This window comes from Aspergillus alliaceus (genome assembly GCF_009176365.1).
Source record: "Aspergillus alliaceus strain CBS 536.65 unplaced genomic scaffold BDW43scaffold_5, whole genome shotgun sequence".
Lineage (NCBI taxonomy): Eukaryota > Fungi > Ascomycota > Eurotiomycetes > Eurotiales > Aspergillaceae > Aspergillus > Aspergillus alliaceus.
The window spans coordinates 21437-32912 of NW_022474688.1; the positions used below are offsets into that span (position 1 = coordinate 21437).

An 11476-nucleotide genomic window follows, 5' to 3' on the forward strand; every position below is an offset into this window, starting at 1 on the left:
GAAGCAGCCGTTTTCCAGCTGGAGTCGCGCTCATGGTGACACGATATCGTTGTGTGTCAATGTGAACTTCCTTACGACTTTTCCTGATGCCTACACATTGCGAATTTCCTCTAGCTTTCAGCTGTGAGAGCAGAGCGACTCTTTGAAGTTTGTAGGTCTGGTGATCACCTCGGCTCAGTGGCGTTGGCTTACCTTCCCCTATCGGCATTCAGTACTCTGTACCTTTTGTTATAGAGACGGTCAATGTAAAAAGAATTTACACATTATCATATGCAAGCAGCGGGATCGTGCTAGTGCCCTGAATATTATAGCCAGTAACTCGAAGATACAGTGCGCGATGGGCCAGAGATTGAAGCCTTGCGTTTTTACATCTGACGACCGGAGACAACTCTCTGCTATTACGAATGTTCCGGCTCCTTCCCATGAACATACGGAATATGTCACTCGAGATAGTTCTTCAATTCATCTAGTAGTGCATATGTTCGAGTACTTTATTATATACTTTTTGCTATAAGGAACGACAATGTGATTGGCATAAAATCTTACCAGCGTTAATTGTTAATGTTCCAGGTGGGGTCTCACTCCCAGAATGGCGCCATGAACGTATTAAAAGCAATGATATATACTATATTGCAAGCGTTCTGGGTCCTCGAATCAAACTCAAGTGGTTCAAGACGCTCCTAGCTCTAGACATGATTACCCGGATAGAGTATTCTTGAAGATATATGCCATTCAAAAATAATCTATAGCTGCTCTACACACAAATTATAAGAACTTTGAATGTCGATTTCTGGAGCTCTTTCAGTCTATCCAGTGTATTGCACATGAGTTAATATGAACCAGTATTTTGACACACCTACAATCAACATTGGCTTTGATAAACCGGAGCCAGACCATGTTGAACTTGATGGAAGGATAGCAGACTTGAGTTTTTATGCACGACCAAGGTATCACAAGGGCACCTTGCTATACTAGCAGCAGAAGTCGATATTGAGAGATTATTCGACGGTGGAAGATATTGGGGATTCTGCGTTTCTGCATGAAGAGCAAAACTATTCGGGCCCTATTGAGACTGGAAAAAGGATGGAGTACGTCTGACATAGGGAAGGCGGCATATGCACAGTTTCCTTTGTCATATATATATATATATACAATTGCTGTTTTGCATCTGACTTATCAGGTTCATACCTCCTAAGAACCACGATTCCATCCTCGGATTTGATAAGATCTCCTTATAGTATGAAGAACATATTCGATGTCCGCGATTTCTGACTAATCGACCTGTCCTTAGGTTTGAAGTCAGAAAACAAAGGGTCGGATTCAATTCGATTCGTCCGAAGATTTCGAACAGTCTGGGTAGTTGCAGACCCTAGTAATCTCTCGCTCTCCATGACGACCTTTATCAGCTCCATCTGATGCTTTAGTCCCACCTGAAACCCTCTTGTTTTCATGGAGACAGGACCCGATGCCTCTAGACTTATTACCCTGGGGTTGGCGTATGTAGGGTGTTCTTGTGAGTGTGATTGTTGCAGTCTTTCAAAATCGTGGATGTCACCCAATAAAGACCTCTTTGGGTCTTCGCTGCTGGCACAAGGGACAAAAGATCCTTGGTACACTCGCCATGGAATGAGGGAGACATTGGTAGGGTAGAAAGTAACCTTTTACTGCATCACCCAGTGTGGACATTTCTCCTTCAAAACCGGGGTGAAGATCGAGAATATGGATATTCGAGCCAGAAACCTTGCCCTCCCTTATTGAGTGAAAAGCGGCGGGTAGGGAAGCGATTCCATTGCCGACCAGCCATGCTTGGACATTCTACGGATCTCGTTTGAAAGCCATTGACATAGTGTTAAAGACAAGTTCTTAGAAGGCTGAAAAATAATTGTAGAATTAGTTTGTTACCTCACTGTCCCTCTTCTTGGACATAGCGGTCCCTAAATACCCCTTCCATGATTATGCACTGCAGCCATACTTCGGGAAGATGACACTAGATGAGGGACTACGATAGTCTAGACCGCAGATTAACATTATGGTTGGAGGACCCATCTGTCATACTGCTCCCTCACACATTGTCCGAGACATAATGCCACACTCCATCTTCCTTCCTCAGACAAACCCAATAGACAGGGGCCCAGATGCGACACCATCTAGATGTCTCTATAATTGTGCAGACCGCTATTGGACAAATTCTTCTTTCCAATATGATGTCCTATACATCTCGTGGTCCCCGTCTTCCACCTCATCTTACATCGCTTTACTCTATCAGCCCCGCACTCCAATGCGTAGAGCACATATTCGGTCTAACCACAGATATACAACTTTCAGTATGGCTCGTATAGTCAATATATTGAGTCTTCTCCTAACAGCACGAAGACCTGAAGGTATATAATAAGAGCGGGGCGACGGGCGACAGTAAAGCTTATACTCAGGCGAAGCGTTTATCTTTGTATTCTCAAGTGTCATCCTCCCCATCACCATACGACAAGGAGAGAAGAAATTCATTAGGATTCGCATGAGCAAGAGCTTGATGTGCGTAAACAGTTCACTATAAATATTTGCGACCATGGCAAGATCACCAAAGACCCCATAAGTAGCCTGCGCAAGATGTGTCCCCTACTTACTGTTCATTCTATAATTTAATCCGCTGCCGGTGCTATTTTCCTTGCCTTAATATGAAAGCAAACCACGTCGCATTTTCTTTTTTTTTCTTTTTTTTTTGCCTTTTTCCAATCTCACCAAAGATGTTAAAGCATCCCCGCAACCCTACAACCCACTATCTGGGATTTTTATAACCTGTGTCGCCATCACAAGTGTATGGCAATTGGACAAAGACAATGCTGCATACATCACTATGGTGTGAACTAGTTACATATTCCTGTTGAAGCAGGAGACAAAGAGTTATCTCCATCATACGACTACCAGAAGACGTATGATATGGCACATCCGGATACCCATATGGCTGACCCTCCTTCAATTAACTTTGCATGACGTCTTCCGGATATACACCCAAAAAAGGCCCAGTGAGAGAGAGCAAAAAATAAAAGATAAGTAAGAATAATATTCAGCATACCATGAAGTTTCACCCATATTATTCATTTCTCAACACTCCGGCCCGTACATGTGGGTAGTTCATTCCCACAATGCCAGTCCAAAAATTGGAGAGCCATAGACCTTCCCAGCCAGTGGTATCCCTTTTTGTCAAAAAGGGTTCCAAAAACGGTATGGAGATTTTAATTTTACTCAAGGAGTTAGGGTAGGCTAGATCCGGGCAGCATATGTGTGCATTTATTTATTTGAACTTGTTCTGACCCCGTAAAGGTTGCAATGCCAACTAAATGTTGTGGAACACGCGGAAGAGATTACGGATGAAGCATTCCGCTTCGTTGACATACACGGGCAGCTTCCTATGCTTACCGACATACAAGAGGATGGTGACCACTGGTTCAGACTGCAGGAATCAGGAGCAATAATCCTGTATCTGGTTGAGAGGTATGATAGAGAGCACCGTGTGTCCTTCCCAACTGGATCTCCGGAAGGTTTGGAACTCAGTAGTTGGCTGTTTTTTTTGGCATCACGACTAGGGCCGAATCATGACGAAGCGGTCCATTTCTCCTTGAGAGCCCCCGAACAAATACCATACGGGATTTCGCGATTTGTGGACCAAACGCTTCAGCTGTATATGGTGCTAGAGAAGCATCTGCAAGTCTCACAGAAGCCATATATTGTGGATGATAAATTGTAAGTACAAAGTACCACTCAATGCGTGCTAGGCCGGACGCCTATATGAGTTGTTGTCTTACATCTGAGCTCTTAGTTCTGTTGCAGACATTGTCCACATCCCTTACATTACCGGAGCTAAACATGCTGGCATTGATATCAAACAATTTCCGGCCTTGGAAGCCTGGCACAATCGAACCCTGCAACGTCCCTCTGTGGCTGAGGCTCTCGAGGAGGTTGGCCAAGGCGCACTGTAGTTGCATCTAAGAGGATCTTACGATTGCTTGTTTAGAGGAACAATAAAGCGCACGACTATCAAATTTACTTCGATGATACATTCGCATCGACATCGCACATGTCTGCGCAGAGAGTGTAACGGCAAGACATACCGGGCAATAGTTGCCCAATTGTCGACAATATGCACCACACCCAAGAGAGAGGTTTACCAGAAGAGGTCCAAATCAATAAAGGTACCTGTGAGAATGTGCTGCCAACGTATAAGAATCAGCGCCTGGCAAAACTGGCATATCGGCATCAACCCCATATCCCTTCGTTTTCTTGCTAGATCGACCAAGCCTCGGTTAGAGGATCTAATTTATGGACTTAAGGTGTATGCCATGTAGTTAGTTACTTTTCAGACTCCCTCTCTCCGCTAGTTAAGAGGTTTCCCCCTAATCCAATTGCTTCTTTTGACTAAAGACATGGGTCGGCTACCTGTCCGAAGACGATATTGCTCTAGTTTCCGACATCGTACTGTAGGCAAACGCATAGCTCAAATATCGAAAGTATTCACATGATCAACTGTGTTTCTTGATAGACTACATTCGCCCAAGGTACAGGAGCATCACAGTTCTATAGAACGTACATCCAATATCATGCCATTTTCTAAGCTTTGACCAAGAGCTCTACTTCGATAAGTCTGCGATTCTGTTCAGCTGTACTCGTATTTTTGCATTGTACCGTAATGTAGTGATATTCCCGATAAGCTCTTCTCGAGGCGTTACAACGTGCTCTAGAATCAGGTGGAGTCATCCGCACCTAGAATATGCCGCCACGTCTTTTTCAGTATGACGAGAGACATTTTATTCTCAGATGCTGGGTCTTCTTTGAACCCTGCGGGAGTGCAGGCAGTATATAAACACCCGTCCCCATTGGTAATATGGGAAGTTAACACTACCCTAAGGCATGTACACGTTTGAAAGAGCTCAAGGATTGGATGATTAGCCGCTCGCTACTATTATCGTTATACTAAATCCGGTTTCAACCACAAACCATAATGGAAAATTCGGTAAATCAAGATGTTTCAAAGCACGAAAAACGATTGTCGGATACCTCAGAATCTGACTGAAGGAAAAGTCTTGGTGTGGACAACCATCACACGTATGCCGCCCCACTGCTTAACTATTACCCGGAAACACTGACATGGCTTCCAGGTCGTTTATGCTGGAATGTCAGATCTTGCTGTTCATAGTTCGGGGAGTGAAGTTATCGTTACAATTCGCAATGCCGCGCAGTTAGTTACTACTTCACGTATCGCTTCGCCTCTCATGGTCCTTACATCCCTTGTTATGCAACTGAGGAGTTTATATCTCACCTACGACACTATAGCGGAGGTATTAAGAAAAGATCATTGCTGTTCCCTTACCAGAGGCCGTTGTCAAGAAGTGTCCATCACTTTGTTCACGTCTCTGGGGAGACCTTGATACCGTGCCTTTGGTACTAGAGAACAAGAACCACAGCAGCTAACAGGATGAGTTGGGGGAATTGGCTACATTTACAGGTTGGGAGGAAAAGGAGTTGGATGAGCAGGCCGATTCAATGGCGCAAAAATGCTTACGGCGAGCCGCAATTGAGACTATCCCTCACACGGCGTTATTCTAACATGACATAGACCTTTCGGTGCCGGACACGTGCTTCACAACCACATTTATCCTGACGGGATGGTTAAGGTTGACAGAAGGCCCCCGCGTACGTCTAGTAGATGTGGGGGATTATGAGAAGACTGTGAGCTCTGAGACATGGGACATGACTCTAGGATTGGCGATGATCTCAGGGAGAGAAAAGCCAGGATCGCCATTTTTAGTATGACATGCCAAGGAAAGCCGGATGCGCACGCAAGACACGCTTTTGTCAGATTTTTTGGAGTCGACACTAGGTGGTAAGTTCGCTCTTGTCATTCCTCTGTGCCGCGGTTTACCCCAAGCCCGCCATCATCCGCATGAGTGACTTCAAGGCAAATGAGTATGCGCGTCTCGTTGGCGGCCGCGAATTCGAGCCAGACGAGGAAAATCCAATGCTTGGCTTCCGTGGTGCCTCCCGCTACTACTCAGCCCGCTACAAGGATGGCTTCGCTCTAGAGGGCCATGCGATCAAGCGGGAGAAGATGGGCTTCACCAACGCCATCGTGATGATTCTGTTTTGTCGGACAATCAATGAGGCGAAGAAGGTGTTACCTACCAGGGTAGAGAATAGGCTTAGACGGGGGGTGAGCGGGCTTCAGGTCTACGTTATGTGCAAGATACCGTCCAATGTCATACTAGCCGCCGAATTTACAGAATTCTTCGACGGCTTTTCCATCGGCTCCAATGACCTAACCCAGCTCACACTCGGTGTTGATCGTGATTCTGAGGATCTCGCCGACCTTTTCAATGAACAGGACAGGGCAGTCAAGTGGATGCTAGAAGAGGTTATTCAGGTGGCCCGCCAGAAAGGTTGCAAAATTGGCATATGTGGCCAGGCGCCGAGCAATCATCCCGAATTTGCGCGGTTCCTTGTGAACGCAGGAATCGATTCGATGTCCGTTAGTCCCGACAGTTTCTTTGCAGTTAAGAAACACGTCATTGCGGGCAAGCGAACATGATTCAGAGTTAAGCATTTCATGTAGTAAGTAATCCGTGCTGTTGTCACTGTTTCTATCTCTACTTTGTATTGATGATATGACAGAGATACATTACTAGTAGTTATTCTCAGGAACAGCATTCGATTGTCATCAAAGTTTGTTTACCATAATGCGAGCCAAGTCAAGTAGGAAAAGGTAAGTTTTAGGTCAGTCCTCCACTCACTCCTATTAGTATATACAATTCATGTCCCTCTCCGGCACGTCAGTCGCGCAAATATATATATCCACGGGCGTCCTGGGGTTCAGTTCGCGCCCGCTAATCATGTTTGAGTCGCTCGATTAGAGCTTTCAATGTCTGCACTGCCTGGGCAATATCACCCTCTTCTCCACTATCCAAGTGTATATCAGTAGACTTTATGACGCCGCCCCTACCGAGGACTACAGGCAGGCTGAAACAGCAGCCGTATTCTGACTGGTAATGGCTTACAGACCAAACATCGCGCTTATCCAAAAGGATAGAATAGCAAATGCTAGAGATTATGGAACCAATTCCAAACGGTGTTGCCCCCTTGGCTCGTACAATAACCTGTGATTTACGTTTGCATTCGTTCGCAACATCGGCGTGGCTAATAGTGTTCTGGGGGCACCATTCTTCGATGGGAATACCACCAATGGTCACATGGGACCATGCGACTGCCTGAGAGGCTCCGTGTACACCCAAGATATAAGCGCTGATCGAACTAATTGCCACCTGGGAATTGGTTAGTAAGCACAGTAAAGATCATAGGATGCAGGCGGGGTTCTATACGGACCCCAGTCGTTTCTGCCAGTAGGCCACGAAGTCGGACCGAATCAAGGGAGGTGCCCGTGCCCAAAACTTGACATTCTGGGAGCCCAGACAGCTCCTGAGTGATGGATGTGAGCAGGTCTACTGGGTTAGCCGCAATGAGAATGATCGCATCTGATCTAAATGGTCTTGCTTCATTGACAATGCTCTTTATGATCGAAATCTTGTTGTACATATGCTGGACAGGGGTTTCACCTAATAACGATATGAGAATTATCCTTTAAACACAGTAAGTGTCATTGCTTTCCAAACCGGAGCAACTGACCTCTAGAAGACTTCGATCCAGCTGTAATGACCACAATGTCACATTGACCTACGTCTTGGTAGGTGGCTGCTCGCACACCTATGCCACTGTTGCTGTTGTAGGCCACATCTAAGAGGTCTTGTACCTGAGCATCTCTCAACTCTGCGTTAACATCGACCAGAAGCAACTCCTTTGCGATACGGCCTAGGATGAGCGCGTACGCGGCAGCGGCGCCGACCTGGCCAACGCCTACAATTGCCACACGAGGGTTGTTATTTGAAGACGCCATCACCAGTGTAAAGGCTTGGTATATAGCTCACAGGGAAAAGCAAGGCGATCATCAATAGCCCCATATAGGAGGTTTGAATAATATCGTCATATATCAATCACACTCCTTTCCGCGGTAAGTTCGGCGGATGTGGTATCAGACCACCTCGTACTAGATTGTAGCAATTTAAACTTTGTATTTCAGAATATACCTAGTCACCCACGAACAAAATATTAGACCGCTGACCTCATTATTATACTTCGACAACCAAGTATTTGGGTTTTGACAGGCCATTCTTGGGTGCGCGCGTTCTGACAGGATTTGGATCCACTCTGAGGGCTCATATGATAGATCCAGAAGGGTTAACAGTTCCCAACTCACCTGACTCGCAAACCGCCTAACGTTTCCTGTCACAAACAATCATCTTCGTAACCTCCTACTTCGCTTCTTTCCTTTGAACCGTTCTTGGAACTGTACTAATAGTATTAGTGTTATATACCACCTTCAATCATTCGTGCCAATACCTGGCAACGTTGGTACGGTACACCTTTCGGGGTCGATTGCTGGTGGAACGGTGAAGTTGTCGAAGAATTTTCATTAGATATTGCGTCTGATATTCGCACTTCTGCATTGAAACGCCCTAAAGATATTGTAGAACATTTGTTTACACGATTGCATCAACTGGTGTGCGAACGATACAAGGAAGTGCCTGGCACTTCTGTACCCCATTTACTTTCCCACATCATGCTGATAAAGACCACAAGTGTATAACCTAACGGGATCGGACTATATCCCCAAAGTTGGGCTTGAAAGGGTTGGAAACTGCAATGAATTAAACGCAGGTAGGTCTTTTGCTTTCGATCCACGATGTAATCGCAGTTCACCTGTATTATAACACAGTATCCCGCCGATGCATATTCTCGGATCAAGGGAATTTCGGCGATGGTTACAACATTTGGTGTGGGCGAACTCTCGGCGCTGAACGCTATTGCTGGGGCATACTCAGAACATGTCCCAGCTGTACACATTTGTCAGCCAGCCAAGCGCTACGTCACAGGGGGATGGGATGCTACTCCTCCGTACTTTGGGGAATAGTGACTATGATGATTTGGTCAACATTAGCGCGAACCTAGCCATAGCTACAGCTAAGATCACGGACCCCCATGATGCCCCAACACTAATTGACCATGCACTACGTGAATGCTGGATCCAGAGCCGGCCTGTGTACATCGCTTTACCCACCGACATGGTACAGCAAAGGGTTGAAGGGGAGCGTCTTTCCAATTGAGCTGAATGGACCCCCAAATGAAGCAGAGAAGGAGGAATACGTCGTTGATGTTGTGCTGAAATACGTCCATGCGGCGAAAAATCCCGTTATTCTGGTTGGTGCAGGTGCAATCCGTCACAGTGCTCTTGATGTAGTTCATGAGTTAATTCAGGAAGTGAATTGCCAACATTCGTTGCGCCCCATGGGCAAAGGCGCGATGGATGAGGCACTACCCAATTTTGGAGCTGTACATGCCGGCAGCGGTTTCGATGCGGGCGTTTCCGAGAGGGTAGAAATGTATACTTGACCTTGAGCATCGGGCCCCTGAAATCAGACTTCAATACAACAGGTTCTCGGATACAACCAAACAACCATGTTCAAGTGAGGTATTCACAATGCCCTCAAATGAGAAAGAAAGGTGTTCTACAAAGGGTCGTACAGAGGGTGGGTGAATTAAATATGCGCTCTGAGCCCAAGTCTTTCAGCAGCAGAATGGGTGGGTAGCAGCACGTTGAGTCGCCGAATGGCCCCATTATGCATTCATGACTGTGGCCGAACTTGGTAGTTGGCTACAGGAGGGAGACATTCTCCTCACTGAAACAGGCACTGCGAACTTTGGGATCTAAGAAACCAGATTTTCGAAGGGTATTACGGCTATTCCATAGGCGCATGCCTGGGAGCTGCATTGGCAGCCAGAGATACTGGAGATCAGCGGGTAATTCTTTTTGTGGGAGACGGCAGCACCATAATACGCCTAAATATAAACCCTATCATGTCAGCGCGAATTCCCAAGATTATATACGTTTACTTCGCTAATGGGAGCTAGAGTCGTGATTTGCAATGATGGGTACACTATTGGACGATTCATTCACGGGTGGGAGAATGGATATAATGATATCCATCCATGGCAGCATGCCGTCCTAGTCCAGGCGTTTGGGGCGAAGTATCAACACCACTATAGCACCTACCAAGTTTCAACCAGAAATGAACTTACCTCGTTACTTAACTACTCACAATTCTCCTTTGCCCCTCATTTTCAGGTAGGCATAGCACAGCTCAATCAAGCGTTTAGTATTAAACCTACTCACTCTCGCAGCTCATGGAGCTCTACATGTCAAAAGATGATGCTCCCGCGGCTCTCAAACTTACAGCAGAAGCCGCAGCGACAAGGAACTCGCAAGTAGAAGAACAAGGACGGCCCACGAAGGAGTAACTTGGTTAGGGTCGGGGTCAGCGATAGCGTACACAACAGTCTAAATGACTGTGTGTGTATGTGTGTGTGAGAGAGGCAGACGTTGGTACACATATGTAGTGTTTGATTCAGCCATTAGGTTCACTAAGGCGCTACAAATTGAGCTTTCTTACTCTTTGTGTCGTAGCAAGTAGATCCGACCAACATGGAAGTCTGGGAAATATTTCCGATATAATATGATGACGTCCCTAATCGTTTGCTATAGAATATCTATAACCTCTTTTAAATCCTTTAGATTACTACTAGTGGGGATGTCACCTGTTATTAGCGACATGACATCCAGAACACTGATCGTAAACTATGGGAATTGTAAGACTAGAACGGCGACTGTTAGAGAGTACTGTGACCCTTCAATGGGCTAAAAAAACAAATTCAACTAAAGACAGGGTAGTCTATCTGAGCTTGCAGTTATGCGGTGAAATTGAAAGCCGCAGGGTAGAACCTAACAAGAGTGCAGTCGTCCTAAAACAATATATTTACGCTGGTCGGCCCGCCCAGGCTATCATCAGAGTGGCAGGGGACGTGGTCACTCATTCCAGATTTTCAGATGTATGCCTCAAGCTCCTAGAAACGTACGTCGAGCTCTCCTTCCAATGAAAACTTACTCAAAAGATTTAAATTCGTGTCGTAAGACCGGTTGCCATGCCACAAATCCCCCTACACAAATGGCAACTGCCCGGAACAGTCAAGCCAAGATCAATTGCTGCAATTGACAGCAACCGAATGGCTGAGAAACGGCACGAACCCTAAAATAGTCTTTCCCAATATTGATACCACTGGGACAGCCATGGCATTGCGTGACAACATAAGTCCAATACGCATCACAGCTTGTTCGGAGAGCCTCGAAGCTAAAAGTCGATTCTTTCGGACAGTATTCGTGGTTGGACTAACAGGCGAGCGTCTAAGTGCTAACCAGTATTCGACAATTTAAGGGGATTTATGCTCAATGCCGTTTTGTTTAATTTCGAAGACTTCAGACAGACGGCGAATTGAACAGGGTTGACTCCTCGTGTTTACGAATCTTTCTTAGTAACTACAAGTT

At 45.9% G+C, this 11476-nt stretch overlaps 3 protein-coding genes across 3 annotated transcripts; 2 read left to right on the forward strand and 1 right to left on the reverse strand.

The window, feature by feature from the left end:
• Positions 1 to 3140: 3140 nt before the first annotated feature.
• BDW43DRAFT_306984 (glutathione S-transferase family protein) lies at positions 3141 to 3974 on the forward strand (the record flags this gene model as incomplete). Its single annotated transcript, XM_032046154.1, has 3 exons — positions 3141 to 3253; positions 3319 to 3738; positions 3815 to 3974. The coding sequence occupies 3 exons, from the start codon at positions 3141 to 3143 to the stop codon at positions 3972 to 3974; spliced, it is 693 nt and encodes a 230-aa protein (XP_031904298.1).
• A 1961-nt stretch (positions 3975 to 5935) lies between these two features.
• BDW43DRAFT_306985 (Pyruvate/Phosphoenolpyruvate kinase-like domain-containing protein) lies at positions 5936 to 6577 on the forward strand (the record flags this gene model as incomplete). The annotated part of the gene is made up of 1 exon (XM_032046155.1): positions 5936 to 6577. One exon carries the CDS (start codon positions 5936 to 5938, stop codon positions 6575 to 6577), a length of 642 nt encoding a protein of 213 aa, XP_031904299.1.
• A 167-nt stretch (positions 6578 to 6744) lies between these two features.
• BDW43DRAFT_263452 (lactate/malate dehydrogenase family protein) lies at positions 6745 to 8159 on the reverse strand (the record flags this gene model as incomplete). The annotated part of the gene is made up of 3 exons (XM_032040552.1): positions 7669 to 8159; positions 7369 to 7598; positions 6745 to 7307 (listed from the first exon to the last, which is right to left on the reverse strand). Coding segments are annotated over exons 1-3 (929 nt in total), but the record flags the coding sequence as incomplete, so codon positions are not given.
• Between the last annotated feature and the right edge of the window lie 3317 nt (positions 8160 to 11476).